Here is a 13,634-nt window from a genome sequence, read left to right on the forward strand (position 1 = left end):
CAGGTGCGCGGGCCGCGGGCGCGCTGGAGGCGGGGAGGGGCGGGGCGGCCTCGCGGGCTCCGCGCTCCGCGCTCCGGGCTCCGGGCGAGCGCTCCCCGGGGCCACCCCGCCCGCCGTGCTGCCCGCGGATGGCGGGGGCGGGCGCGGCGCGGGAGGCGGTGGCGCGAGGCGAGCCAGGCGCGGCGGCAGGGACGACCCGGCGGGAGCGGCGGCGGGAGCGGCGATCGAGCCGAGCGGAGCCCCGGCCCCTTCCCCGCTCGTCCGCGCTTCCGCTGCGCCAGCGCCGCACGTGAGCCCCGGGCCCGCGGAGACATGAGCGCCCGGCGGCCCGACGCACCCAGCGCGCAGCGGCCCGGCCCAGCGGCCCCGTGATGGGCTCCTGCGTGTCGCGAGGTGAGGGGGCCGCGGATCGAGGTTGTCGGGGGATCAAGGGCCCGGGTTCCCGCGCCGGCGACGCGCGCACGTCCCCTCGGTCACTCCAAAGAATCTGGGTGGAGGGTGGGGGGACGACTCGCCCTTTTCCGCTAGCCGCACCCTACCCCCGCCGAGCCCCAGGGGACACGGTGCCCCGACGGGGACAGGGCGTGGGAAGGGGGAAGCAGAGCGGAAAGAGAGTGTGGGGAGGTCACCGCAACCCCAGCCCCGCTTGGAACCACACCCCACCAGGTGGCAGAAGCAGGGTCGCTCCTTTTCCAGCAGCCACACACCCCCTGCCGTGTGCCTCGGAGAAGAGGGAGGCGTCTGGTTGCTCCTGGCTTCTCTGGAGGGACTCTGGGCACCAAGAGAGCAAGCAGACCCTCCTTCTCACACCCGGCAAGACACAGGCCTTACTAGCTCAATGTCTCCTTACCCTAAGCCCCTGTCTTCAGAGAACCTGAAACCCGTGGGCAGCAAGGGGTTAACGGAGATGAACAGGTTATAAAAAAGCTTCGCCTTCCCCCACCCTCATTCCTAACTCCTCATCCCCACCCCCATCCCTGGTCAGGGGACAGGAAGGGACAGAGACAGCTGATGTTCTCAGTAACCCCTGGGCTTCTTTCTCTGGGCTTTAAAAGTCACTGTGCCCCACCATTCTCCTGCTCTCCTGTGCCTGAGCCCCAGGGCTCTCTCAAAGGTGCTGCAAGGGGGTTGGAGTGAGCTGCCTTGGGGGTGGGGGACAGTGCAGGTCTTTGGAACCCTCCCTGCCACCAGCTTTCCAGCAGGCTGCTGAGCAACATTTTAGGAGAGGTTGGCTGGGTCATTCTCTCACCCTTGTCTCTTCACCCTACAGTGGGACTGGTTAGGGGTGAGATGGGGGCGATGACTGAGGCCTTGGCTCCAGCTGTGCAGGCTGAAACCAAAGCCACTGACCCCAATCATGGCCTGCGGTGGGGGAGGGGCTGCCACCGCATGCATCACCCCCCACAGCTTACTCAGGTCTGAAGGGATGAACACGCCTTGGGGAGGGGCTGGGCAGCCTCTGGAGGGGACCTTGTCCTGGGGGATGTGGGGGATGGAACACAATACCCCTCCCCACTCCTCTGGCCTCTATGGGGCTCTGCTCACCAGTCCATGTGGGACACTCAGGTAAGTGGCTCAGGGTGTCTCAGGAGGGTGTCAGGGCTGGGATCATGGGTGGAGGATAGGCTGTGTGAGGTTCATTCACTTATTCGTTTATTAAGCTGATGTTAGGGTGACACCTGCTGTGTGCTAGGTGCTGTGTACACGCTGGGCACCCAGAGGCCATAAGCCCAGCCCAGCACAGCATCTCCTCTGAGGCCTACAGCCTGGCTGGAGAGGAAGGGAGTATTAAGAGTGAAGAGTGTTTAGAGTTCTTTAGGACTGACGGGCTGTCAGTGTGTCTCCAGATCCTCGAAGGCTCTGGTCAGGCTCCAGGTGTTGGGGATCTGGTGTTTCCTTGTTGACTGTGTCCCTCCCCCATCACTCGCCCATCGCCAGGTGCTGGAGGCCCAGCCCCGGGTGGACTTGCCTGTGAGAGGCAGACCTGAGGAGGAAGAGCTGCTTACCACAGTCAGGCTGCGAGGTGGTGTTAAGACCCGGGCTGGAGTCCAGGTCCTCCGAGCCCTCCACACCTGGGTGTCGGAACCCACTCTCATGCCTGTTTGAGATCACATTGGCTGAAGATAGGTCTTCTCCACCCTTCCTTCTGTGGCTTGGGCTCCTAAGTGCCACCTCCAGATCCAGTTATGTAGTCTCTCCTTGTCCCCCTGTTGAGGGGACAGGCCCACCTGCAGTCTTCAACATGCATGCAGGCAAGTTGGGTGCAGGTAAAGAAGGTGGGAGACCACTTTTGCAGAGGATAACCATTGTCCTAGTACTCTGGGTCCTCGGTGGCTGAACCACTAAGGGGAGGCCACCAACCCTCTCATTGTCACTAATATGCACAGAGTGCTTACGGCTTACCAGGGACTGGTGGGAACATTCTAGGCACGTCTAGCTAATTTGGGGTATACACCTACCATAGTGCCCCTTTTACAGAGAAACTGAACAGAGCCCAGTGTCCCTTAGCAGAAAGAGCAGAAGCAGGACTTGAACACAGGCACGCTGACCCCAGAGTCTGGGCCCTTGTCCTCTGCACCCCACAGCTGGCCCTCAGACCCAACGCTGGGACCTGTCCTTCTCCTCTCAAGTTGCTGCCTTCCGTGAGCTTCAGAGTTTCCATACCTGCACCAATTGCTAATAGCAGCCCCCTCACTCCAAGTGCTTCCTGAAGCCAGGGATTGCTAGCCTCCTGCCGAAGCCTGTACCCAGCCAGAGCCTGCATGAGGCTGGGGCTGCCCCGCCAAGCCCCAGGTACAGGCCGCTCCTGGGAGAGCCGCCCCATCCCAGCCTCGGGCAGCAGTTAGCTTCCTTCTCCGTGCTGGGCCTGAGAGGTTAGGGGTGCAGCCTTGGGAGCCGCTCAGCCTAGGTTCACGTCCCTGCTCCCCTGTTCACTAGCTCTGTGACCTCAGCAGGTGACTTAACGTTGTGGACTTATGTCAGTGTTCTCGTCTCTAAAATGGGAATAATACTGGTGTTGATGTCCTAGGGTAACTGGGAGGGGATTAATAACTTAATTCGTTTAAAGCACTCAGACCAGTGCCTAGCATGTAGTAAGCACTGTAAGTGCTGGCTGTTATTTTAATGTTTGATTTTTATTATTACCCTTCTGTGCAGACAGCTAACCCTGACCCTCTCGGCTGGGAAAGGGGAAGCTGCAGATGCTTAAAGCACCATCCTGCCTCCTGGGGAAAGAAGCAGGTGGCCAGCATTTGAGGTGCTGAGGACATGTGGGACATGATTTGGACCAGATTAAGGCAACAAATGCTGTTTTCCAGAGCTATTTTGTGTTCATTATCTATTTTTAAGCTACCATTTGTTGGGTGCTTATCCTGATCTGGCTTAGCCATCACTTTCCTGACCTCGTTAGTCCTCATTCAACCCTGGAGGCAGGGAACATAGGGCTCAGAGATGAGAAGGATCTTATCTGAGGTCACACAGCCAGGGCACAGGCAGGATTTGAATCCAGGACTGTGTGATCCCAGAGCCTAAGCATGAAAACCTGCCCTTTTTCTTTCTCATGTCCCCACATGGAGAAAGGCACCGAATGTGTGGCCAGTGCTTAAGAAATGCCGCCCTCTGGAACAACTCGAGTGTTGGCATTTGGTTGGGGCTTTGCTGCCACTGCTGGTGACAGTCTGTATGGGCCAGTGTGTATCTGCCCCCACCTCTCCAGCTCCAGGTCTCTCAGGGCCACTCCCACGCCCCTGGTGCTAGAACATCTCTGTCTGCCCCTTCCCGGCCCAGTCCTCTCCTCCAGACCAACCGATCCGCCTCCTGGTCCCACTCTGGGGTCTAGTGCTCTGGGTACTGGTGGGTTGTGAGAGCAGAAATTGGAGACTGAGGATTTCCTTCCAGAAGGTCAGACATATGATTATGTCTGGGAGGAGGCACAAGCTCTAGAGGGGCCAACGAGAGCCACCCACTTAGGCCCCTTCACCCTAACCCCCTTGTCCTGTCTTGCCTTGGGCCTAGCAGAGCCAGTGAGCAGAGACCCCGTGGGCGCTGTAGGGAGACTGAGGAAGGAATAAATGGGGCTTTGCCCTTTAGAACTCACAGTCTGAGGAGAGAGACACAACCTTGCCATTGGAGTAGTCTGGTGGGGGAGGCGGGACACACACACACACACACACACACACACTTAGAAAAATGGCCTGAGGACAATCTCAGGAGATCAACACTGGTCAGTGGTTGGAGCGCAAGCTTTGAAGTTTCAGACTGGCCTCAGTTTGAACCTCATTTCTGCCACTGACTAGCAGATGATTTTGCAGAGGTGATTTAACTTCTCTGAGCCTCAGTTTCCCCCTATGTAAAATGGGCATAATAGTACCTACTTTGCAGGATTGTTGTTAAGACTGAATGAGAGCTAGTGGGTGGAAAGGCCTAGGATAGTACCCAACACACAGTAGGTGTTCAATAAACAGTGGCAACAAATTACTATAGATGATTTTCCCCATTAGGGCTGCTGAGGCCAATCTAGGCAGGCTGCTTGGTGGAGGTGAGGCCAGAGCAGGGTGTTCAAAGAAGTCAGGCCACAGAATGGCAGAGGAAGTAGAAAGGAGCTGGGGTGTGTGTGGAAGGTCCTGGAGAGGACATGGAAAGGAACCCCTTTGGACAGGTTTGAGTTGCACCAGCTCACTGATGAAGCTAACTGCCATGGCTCTGCTGACCTGTAAACCACTGTCCTGGTGAGCAGGGGGCACTTTGTCTCCTCAAGGCTGGGCCTCTGCCAATCTTAGGGGGACAGACTACAGCCGTGGGAGTGACTCATAGGACTCACCCCCATGGCCTCCGTCTGCAGAGCCCTCAGGGCAAGCTCCAGCCCGGGGACAGGACCAGGGCAGTGGTGACAGAGATCTGCCCCATGGTCCAGAAAGAGGATCTAGGTCTGGTGGGGAGGAGGACAGAGCAGCTGTCATCTGTGGAGTGCTTCCGTGGCGGGTGCTTCATCCTCACTTTCCAGTATTCTCATTTCACAGATGAGAACCCCGAGGCTCTCAGGGGCCGTGTTGCATGCCCACAGCCCTGGAGCTGGCAGTGAAAAGCCGGGACTTAAACCCAGGGCAGGGACTGGGGAAGGAACGCCTTGCCCACTGAATTCTCTTTCGGGACAAGGCTGGAGCGGGGCGCAGCATAGTTGGGCAGCACATGCCTGGGTGTGGCTGGCTGCTAGCTTTGGAGTTTCAGACTGGACTCCGTTTGAACTTCATTTCTGCCACTTACTGGCAGGTGACCTTGCAGAGGTGATTTAACCTCTCTGAGCTTCAGTTTCCCCATATGTAAAGTGGGCATAATAGTACTTACTTTACAGGGTCATTGTTAAGATTTAGCTGCAGGGGTCCCTATTTAGCTTAAAGGGGAGGCCAGTGGCTCTCCAGGGAGGGCCATCACCAGGGGCTTCAGACCCAGGCTGCTGCTCAGTTACTGTGTGCTTTCAAGAGGAGGTTTACCCTCTCTGGACTCCGAGAAAGGGGCAGGCTTACCCATGGGACATCCCTGTCCTCCCAGGGTGTGGAGCCGGGAGACACTTTGGGGGGGAGATGCAGCTATGATGACTCATGGGCTGGGACATGGAGCACCAAGGAACAGCTAAAGGGGCTGGATGACTGGGAAGGAGGCAGGAGGAATCTGAGCGGTTATGCTGCAGAGTCACCCAAGGAACGAGCAGAGGAAACCAGTGCAGGAGCTTTGCAGCAAGAGGGGTTTAGGTTAGCCATCAGGAGGGACTACCTGGGTGGTGGGACTCTGTAGTAGATTGAGGAGCTGGCGTGGGAAGGAAGGAAGCGTCTTTGGTAAGCAGAGAAGCTCTGGTTGAAGGCAAAGGGATGGAGGGGACATCTGGATGACACCCCTCCCCTTGAAGGATCAAGATGGCCCCCTCCAGGCTGCCATGGCAACCAGAGGCCTGTCACTTCGGTGGCCAGGGTGGTGGGGGAGGGTGCAGATCTAAGAAGGGGCCTCAGACCTTGAGGTCAGGGGTGGGGAGGGGGCAGGTAGGGCACAGAATGGGAAAGGGAGGGGCACCCCCACAACTCTCCTGGGAGAGGGTGGTGCCCACAGGAACAGAGGCTTGGGGTCTCCTGAGGCTGCCCCCCAGCCCCCAACCCATGTGAAACGCTGTGTTTTTCCAGTTGCTGGTGGTGACGTTGCTGCCGGTCCCAGCTGGGCGAAGAGCAGCCTGTGATTTCACCCTGGGCTGGTTCATTACCTGACGTCTCCATAGCAACCAGCCTGTGACATCATGGGGCCAAAGTCCTCAGGGGGAGAAGGCAGCTTTGGCAGAGGCACCGGCACCCTAACTGAGGTGGAGGACAGGAAGGCTGGGGAGGGGCTGGGAGCCAGGAGTCCATATCCACCACCACCTCGACGAATGACCTTGTTCAAGTCACATCTCCTCCAGGCCTTTGACATCCCCTACCAGCTGCCCTTGCTCCCCTGCTCTGTGGTTGCAGAGGTTGAAAGCAGCTTCAGGCCATGACCAGAAGCCTAGAAATATTCTAGCACCCTTCAGAGTTCCCAGGGGCAGTCTGTAGCCAGCATCACCCTCTCTGCACCTTGTGGCCTCAGCTTGTACATGCTGGAACCTTATGAGTGTGGCTTGCAAACTTTTTTGACTAGAGCCAGAAGGCTAAATATATTTTACATCATGACCCAGTACACACATGTAGAAGATTCTTACTACGAGCGCAGTGTGTCTGTGCAATTTAAACAGAGGCTTCACCTGACTCTGCAGTGGGGTCTGACGTTTTCTGCTCCATTCACGTATGTTTCATTCTTTTAAGATATGACCTAGTAGGTTGCATGCAAGACCCACTGAAAGATGCACCCTTGGTTTGAACGCCACCTTTGAGGGGCCTGGAACATGGCCTTTGTACACATGAAAACTCTGAAGCCCAGAGAGGGGCAGGACTGGCTCAGGGGCACACAGCCAGGATGCGGGATGAAGCACAAGATGTGTTGCCTGCTGTGTTGTGCACGTGCAGGGCCCAGCCCCCACGATCCCGTGCTGCCCTTGCTGCTCTTAGCTCCTGGGTCACTGAGCTCTGAATTCAGGGGGTGGGGGCTTAATCCTGGCTCTGCCTCCCTTTTCTCCAGTCCCTGCTTCACAGTCTCACTTAAACCTCCCTGATTTGCTGGTGCAAAACAGCCTTCAGGCAAGTCCCAGAATTCTCTAGTCTCTTCCGGACACTAAGTCCAGTCCAATTTGGATAAAAACCTTCCACCCCACCCCCACCATCCCCACACCTACCTACATTGCCTCCCTCCAGACACTCCCTTCCCCTCCAGGCCAGCTCCCCCCATCAGCTCTCCTGAGCAGCAACCCCCCCTCCCCGACCCCTCCCAACCCCCAAACTCATTGAAACTCCTTTTGTGCTTTGGAAGAGAGTGCCTCGGTGTGTCAGAGCGACAGGGCTCAGATCCTGTCTGTTGGTCACTGGCTGTGTCCCTGGGGCTGGTGACATCCCCACCTGTGCCTCAGTCTCCCCACCTGTCAAGTTGAGCAGCAGATTCCTTCACCTCTCAGTCAAGGTGGGAAGGGAGAGTAGAGAGGAGAGCGCTCCTCTGGCGCTGCTGTTCCCCCAGGTCCTTGCATTCGAATGAGGGGCTTTGGGGCTGGTTTCCTGCATCAAACTGAACTCTCTCAGGGAAGGGACAGAGTTAATCCCACCTCTGACCCAGGTGTTTGCACAGTGTAGACTTGCAGTAGACGGACGCTCAGTGGCTGAAGGGATGAATGAATGAACTAATGAACGACCCCCCTCCAGATCTTCACGTACCGGGGCTTTTCTTGATACTCAGACCTCAGCTCTGAGACACCTCTCCAGTCCTCTCCAGCTCACGCTCTCCCTCAGTTTTTCCTTCACAGATTCATTGCCATCAAAGGCATCTCATTCACTTGTGGGTTTGTGGTTAATAGTCTGTCTCACCACTAGACTGTCAGCTCCATGAGGGCAGAAACCATCTCTGCCTTGTTCACCGCCGTGTCCTTGGGACAGAGAACAGTGCCTGGTGCATGTGGCTGCTCAGTGCTACTGTTCAGTGAATGGAAGAGGAGATAAATGCGTTCATCCAGTGACCGATAAGGGTGTTCCCTGTCATCCTTTGTGAGTGGAGGAGGCCCCTCCGATTTGGCCCAAGGATTCAGGCCAGCAGTTCCAGTTGCTCGATTCAATGTGTTCAGTCCCTCAGCAACTACTGCGGACCTACTATGTTCTGTGGTGGGCCCCGAGGATGCGGCCGTGACAAGCTGATTGCTGCCCTCCCACACATAAATAGCTTTACCGGATATCCTGTGCTAAGTGCTGTAATAAAGGTAGAAATCATTCCACAAATGTTTATAGAGCACCTACTAAGTGCAGGCAGGGTTCTCGGCTCCGGACGCAGAGCATTGAGCAGGGCTGCCGTGGTCTCTGTCTTCATGGTGCTCAGGTTCATTAGGAGGAGAAGGACTGGGCACTTAAATAAACAAAAATAACAGAGAGTGATGACTGGGGAGTGGCTGTTGACCAGCGTAGGGGACAGAGAGGGCCGCACTGAGCAGGTGGCCGGGGAAGGCCTCTCTTGTGCTGAGTCCCAGATGATGAGGTTCAGGAGGATCTGGGTAAAGAGTGTTCCAGGCACAGGAGAAGGGACAGCGAGGACAAAGAACAAGTTCGGCCATTTGAGGAGCAGTAAGGAGGCCAGAGTGGCCAGAACAGTGAGCGAGGGGGAGGGAGGAGGACTGAGGTCGGGAGTGGGCAAGCTGGCGTGTAGGGCCCTGAAGACCATGGTGAGGGGCTGGTTCTTCTAAAGTGCGATGGAAGAAGTCAGGGGCAGGTTTTAAGCAAAGACAGTCCGACCTGGGCTGTGATGACTCTGTGCTTTGGGGTGGAGAGTGGACAGGGTGGGGGTGGCCAGAAGGGGAAACAGGAGGCTGCTGGCATCCAGGTGAGAGAGGGGGGCAGCGGTGGGGATGGAGAGGGATAAATCTGGAGCAGAGGTTGGAGTGAGAGAGCCAGTGGGACTTGCTGACTGATTGGATGGAGTTGGTTGGGGTGGCGGGGGGTCAGGGAAGGCAGGACTCCAAGAAAACATGTGGATTTTTTGTTGGTACTGCTGGGTGGACCATTGCATCATTTTCTAAAATTGGGAAAATGAAGGAAGATGGACTCAGGTTTGCAAGTCCTGTTTTGCCCAGATTTGCTTGAGATGCCTATTGGGCATCTACTTAGCGAGCTGGAAATTTGGGCAAGAGCCAAGCAGAGAGTTGAGGCTGGAGGTGTAAAAGTGGGTGTCAGCACATCCAGGTGAGATCTCCTGGGAGAGAGAGAAGGGAGGTGAGAAGGGGCCTGGGATAGAGCTGCGAGGCAGGCACCCCTGGGGCTGAGCAGGGAAGGAGGGAAGCCAGGGGAAAGGTGTGGCTGGAGAGGGAGGGTGACATCCATGTGCCTGCTGAGTGGCCACTGAAGATGGGGCTGGAGAGGCCACCGCTGAGCTTGGCCCCGTGCAGGCTTCTGGCCACTCGCCATGGACTGTCTCGTGAAAGGCTGCGTGTTGGAATGGATGGAGGAGAAAATGGGAGATGGGGAAGTAGAGGTCAGACACAATTTGAAGTCTGGCCACAAAGGGGACAGAGGAGTGAGCAAAGAGCTGGAGGGAAGCAGGGGTCAGGAGAAGGTCTTTAAAGGGTGGGAGATGCTTGAGCTGCCAGGGGGCTGGGGGCTGGCCCACTGGTAAGGGACTCAGTGAGACAGGAAGCGGCAGGGCAGGGGTGAATGCTGGCAAGAGTCCCTGAGCCAAGAGGCCTTCAGCATCTGCCACACTGATGGGACGTTGGTGGGGAGGGAAACCCAACACGGGAGAGAGAGTGCACAGAGCAGAGCCCCGCCCTGGGTGCAGGGCAGGCATGGGACCCAGACCCCGGGTGGTGGTGGAGGGACTTGTCTTGCACCGACAGGGGACAATTCTTCCTTTGTCATGAGAGGGAAAGCAGTGTGGCCTGCAGTCAGGACGATGACCTAAGGTGGGGAGAATGGGGTGATGCCTTCCCAAGGCTCCTGGGTGGCACTGAGAGTGGAGAGAAGCCAGCAGGAGGGTGCGGGGAGCAGCAGGGGTGCCAGTGTCGGAGGTTTGAGAAGGAAAGAGAGTGAGGTAGTCAACCTGGCTGGAAGCAAACTAGCAGGAATCTAAGAGACGTAGACGGATCCCTGGGTAGCGTCCTCTGTGAGGCTGATGGGCACCGCTTTTACCTGAAGCCGGTGACTTTCCCCAGGGACAGGCAGCTCTGAAGGTTCAGGCAGGAGACAGGCAGAGGGTTAGACTAAACAGGGTTAAGAGAGTCAGGGGCATCTGCAAAGGAGAGCTCAGAGGGTACGCCAGGGGTCTTAGCTGGGCCAGGAGGGAAGTGGAAGCTGGTGGAAGGTGGCAGAATAAATGAATTGGAGCTCTCCATGCGGTCAAAACGTGGCTGGAATGTGTGTACGAGAGTTAGTGGAAGTGGAGTAAAAGGAAATTGGGCAAGTGATTCCTACGGAGGGGACCAGGCAGGAGGGGATCTGGCCGGGCTCCCAGCTGTTGTGGGCTTGAGTGTTTTCAGCAGAATGATGTGAATAATAGTGAAGTAATGCCCATCTCTCAGGATGGGCCTGAACCAGCCTGACAGCGGGAGAGCGCCGGGCTTTGCTAAGTTCCTCCCGCCTTTCTTACCTCCAGATCTGTTCACAACTGCCCACAAGGACTGCCCCCTGCCCCAGGGCACGGCCCCCCTGAACCCAGACTTGCGCTCCAGCCGCCCACCCATCGCGGCTCCAGACCACGTCACTGGCAAGGTAACCGGTATCACTCCACCCCCACCCGCACCCACACCTGGTTCCTGAGTGGTGCCCTACAGCTCCCCACAGGGAGCAAAAACCATCCCAGACTCCTCTCTCCCTGCCAGACGTGGCTACTTCCTGTGCGATCAGGACCCCTAAGGGTTGGTATTCAGCTGATGAAGGTCTTCCCACCCCAGTTAACTCAGCCTTGCAGTTAAAAGTTCTGTTACCAGCCCAGGACTCCTTAGCAGCCCGCACTGCCTGCTGGAGAGTAAAGGAAGGGAATTCTCAGTCCAGAAAGATCAGGAAGATCTTGCTAGAGGGCCTCAAATCCTGGTGCATAATTTCCACCCTTGCCCCAGAGGCTGTGGCTTGAACCTGCCAGCTGATATAATTACCTTTTTCTTCCCCACGTACCATTGTGCTAGGCTCTTTGTCGACATTACATCATTTATGCTTCAGCACAACCCGTGAGGTAAATGGCATTGTCACCATTTTACAGAAAATGAAATTGGTGTTCTGAGATGTTAAGTCACTAGTTTAAGGATATCCAGTCAAAACTTGAACCCAAATCTGCTCGATCCCAGCACCCACTGCCTCTCCCGGCCCCCTCACCCTGCCCACTTCTCTCTCTGCATGCCAAGGGACACCAGGGCATGGCCCATGAGTGGGCAGACCCTGACCTCAGGGAGCACCAGAAGGCTGACCCGCACCACCACCCAGGGCGCTGGGACTTGTGCCATCTGCTGGCGCAGTGTGCCAGGCCCGGCCTGTTCCTCTTTCTCCTCTTGTTTTAGGACAAACAGATGGATTTCTGTTGGGATCCTTGGCAGGTCAGTGCACTTGTCCACTGCCCAGTCCAGCCAGCCACAGCTGATACCATCGCCTCTCCCTGTGCCGGGCCCCTCCAGGGCACATGGTGCCACCAGCCCTGGGGGAAGAGTGAAGAGGCCTGATGAAGACCGGGGTGGGGATGGTCCCGTGGGGGTGGCAGGATCACTCTGGCCCAGCCCAGAGGACCTGGGGAGGGTGGGTCCTGGGGATGGGAGGGGTGGGGGGACATCACCTTGCAGATCTGCCCCTCCCTGCTCATCCCCCTCCCCTCCTACAGAGGTGCTTCCAGACCACCAACGGCTACCTGTCCGACTCCAGATCCTGCTCCAGCAACTACAACGTGGCAGCCCTGGCCACCTCGTCCCTTGTGGGTGAGCTCCAGCCACCCTCTCCTGCCCTTGGGGTTCGCACAGACACTAGCTGTAGGAAGGTTAAAGCTGAACTGCAGCTGGAAGGATTGAGGCCCTGTTGGAGTCAGCGTTTTCTAAACGCCAGGCTCTGCAGGACTTAGGGTTCCTGCCCCCATGGGTTAAATTATTGGGCTCTCAAGAGTTCTGAGGGGATGGCCCCGATTCTCCGGGTGTCTGCCCAACGTGGTCCCCAGCCTCTCTGAGCAGATGGAATCTGCCAGTCAGGCCACCTTGGCACCCTGGAAGCAGAGCCGAGGTGAGAACTGTCATGCTAATGATTTACTGAGGGATTATTCTCAAAGGAAACCTGTAGGGAGTGAGGCCGCAGGAGGGGTCCGGGAGGGAGCTCAGCGAAGCTGTGGTTGCAGAAGCATCCTCTTTCCCCGCCTGATCCCACTGGAGCTCAGGAGCATGACTCGCACCACGGAACTCATGGCACTTTGACGCCAGGTGGCTGACTTTATATTACTCCTCCATCATCCATCACTGGCTGCCCCTAGGGAGTACTTTCCCACCTCCCAGGCATCTCTGGGTGAGGCAGCTCCTCTCAGCTAAGGTCATGGCTCCCAAAAAGGGTGCAGGTGTGAGCCAGAAGCAGCAGTGGCGGCACCTACAGCAGTGGGGGGCTGGGCACACAGGCCAGCCAAGGGGTCTCCCTGGGCCACCACAGCATCTACCCTCACACACAGCCCAGGCCATTCTCAGCCAGCGTCAGGCTCCCATTTCTTAAACCCCTTGCAGCGCCCCAGAAGGCCCTTGCTGCCCGTCCCCCACCACCACCATGTTTGCCCCTGCTGTTTCCTCCACCTGAAACCACTTCCCTCTACCTCACCTGCCCCTCAGAAGCCCCTGAACCACCTCACCTGCCCCTCAGAAGCCCCTGAACCACCGCCTCCAGAAACCTTCTCTGGTTGCTAGCACTCCCCAGCTTTGGGGGTTCTCCCCTTTCTTCCTCACCTCCACCTTTCCCATTTTCTGAGTTTCATGTCTCAGTCTCCTTTGTGGATGCCCATCTTTCTTCAATATTGCCATTCCTCACATCATGGCTTCTGGGACCAGTGATTCCCAGATCTGTGTTCTCAGCCCGCGTTAAAGGAGATGCTGTCTGTCAGCTTCCACATCCAACTGGCCTTCTTCTAAGAACCCCTCCAGGCCCTCCTCCCTATCTGCCCAGCCCTTGTAACTGTCTCTTGCTGGATCCCTTCAAGGGCCCCTAATGTCCCCTTGTCTCCACGCTTGTCCCCTACTCCCCTAATGAGGGAGTTCTCCCTAGATAACAGATCTGACTTGTTGCTCTCCTGCTCATTACCCTGCTGTAGCTCCCCATGGCTATAAGGAGAATGATGGTGCCCTCAGCCTGGCTCTCCCAGCCCCCAGTCTGGCCTTTGTTGGGCTTCCCAGCCTTTTCTGCCAGTCTAGTCCTGGTGTTGCCCCCATATCTTGCCCCTGGTAGTACTAGAACCATGCCAGACTTTTCCATGCCTTCATCTTCTTCTCATCTCTGAAATAGTCCTCAAGTCTTGCCTCCATTTGTCCAACCCAACCTGCCCTCAAAGCC

At 57.0% G+C, this 13,634-nt stretch overlaps 1 protein-coding gene across 2 annotated transcripts in view; it reads left to right on the forward strand.

Moving 5' to 3' along the window:
• FAM131C (family with sequence similarity 131 member C) overlaps positions 1-13,634 on the forward strand; it is an 18,510-nt gene continuing 4,876 nt past the window's right edge. For both annotated transcript variants that reach the window (XM_072975322.1, XM_072975321.1), the window contains exons 1-4: positions 1-393; positions 10,732-10,847; positions 11,630-11,665; positions 11,944-12,037. In XM_072975322.1, coding sequence (XP_072831423.1) covers positions 372-393; positions 10,732-10,847; positions 11,630-11,665; positions 11,944-12,037 — 268 coding nt within the window. In that variant the 5' untranslated portion in view covers positions 1-371. The remainder of the gene's footprint in view (positions 394-10,731; positions 10,848-11,629; positions 11,666-11,943; positions 12,038-13,634) is intronic.

Source organism: Vicugna pacos, chromosome 13, assembly GCF_048564905.1.
Source record: "Vicugna pacos chromosome 13, VicPac4, whole genome shotgun sequence".
NCBI lineage: Eukaryota > Metazoa > Chordata > Mammalia > Artiodactyla > Camelidae > Vicugna > Vicugna pacos.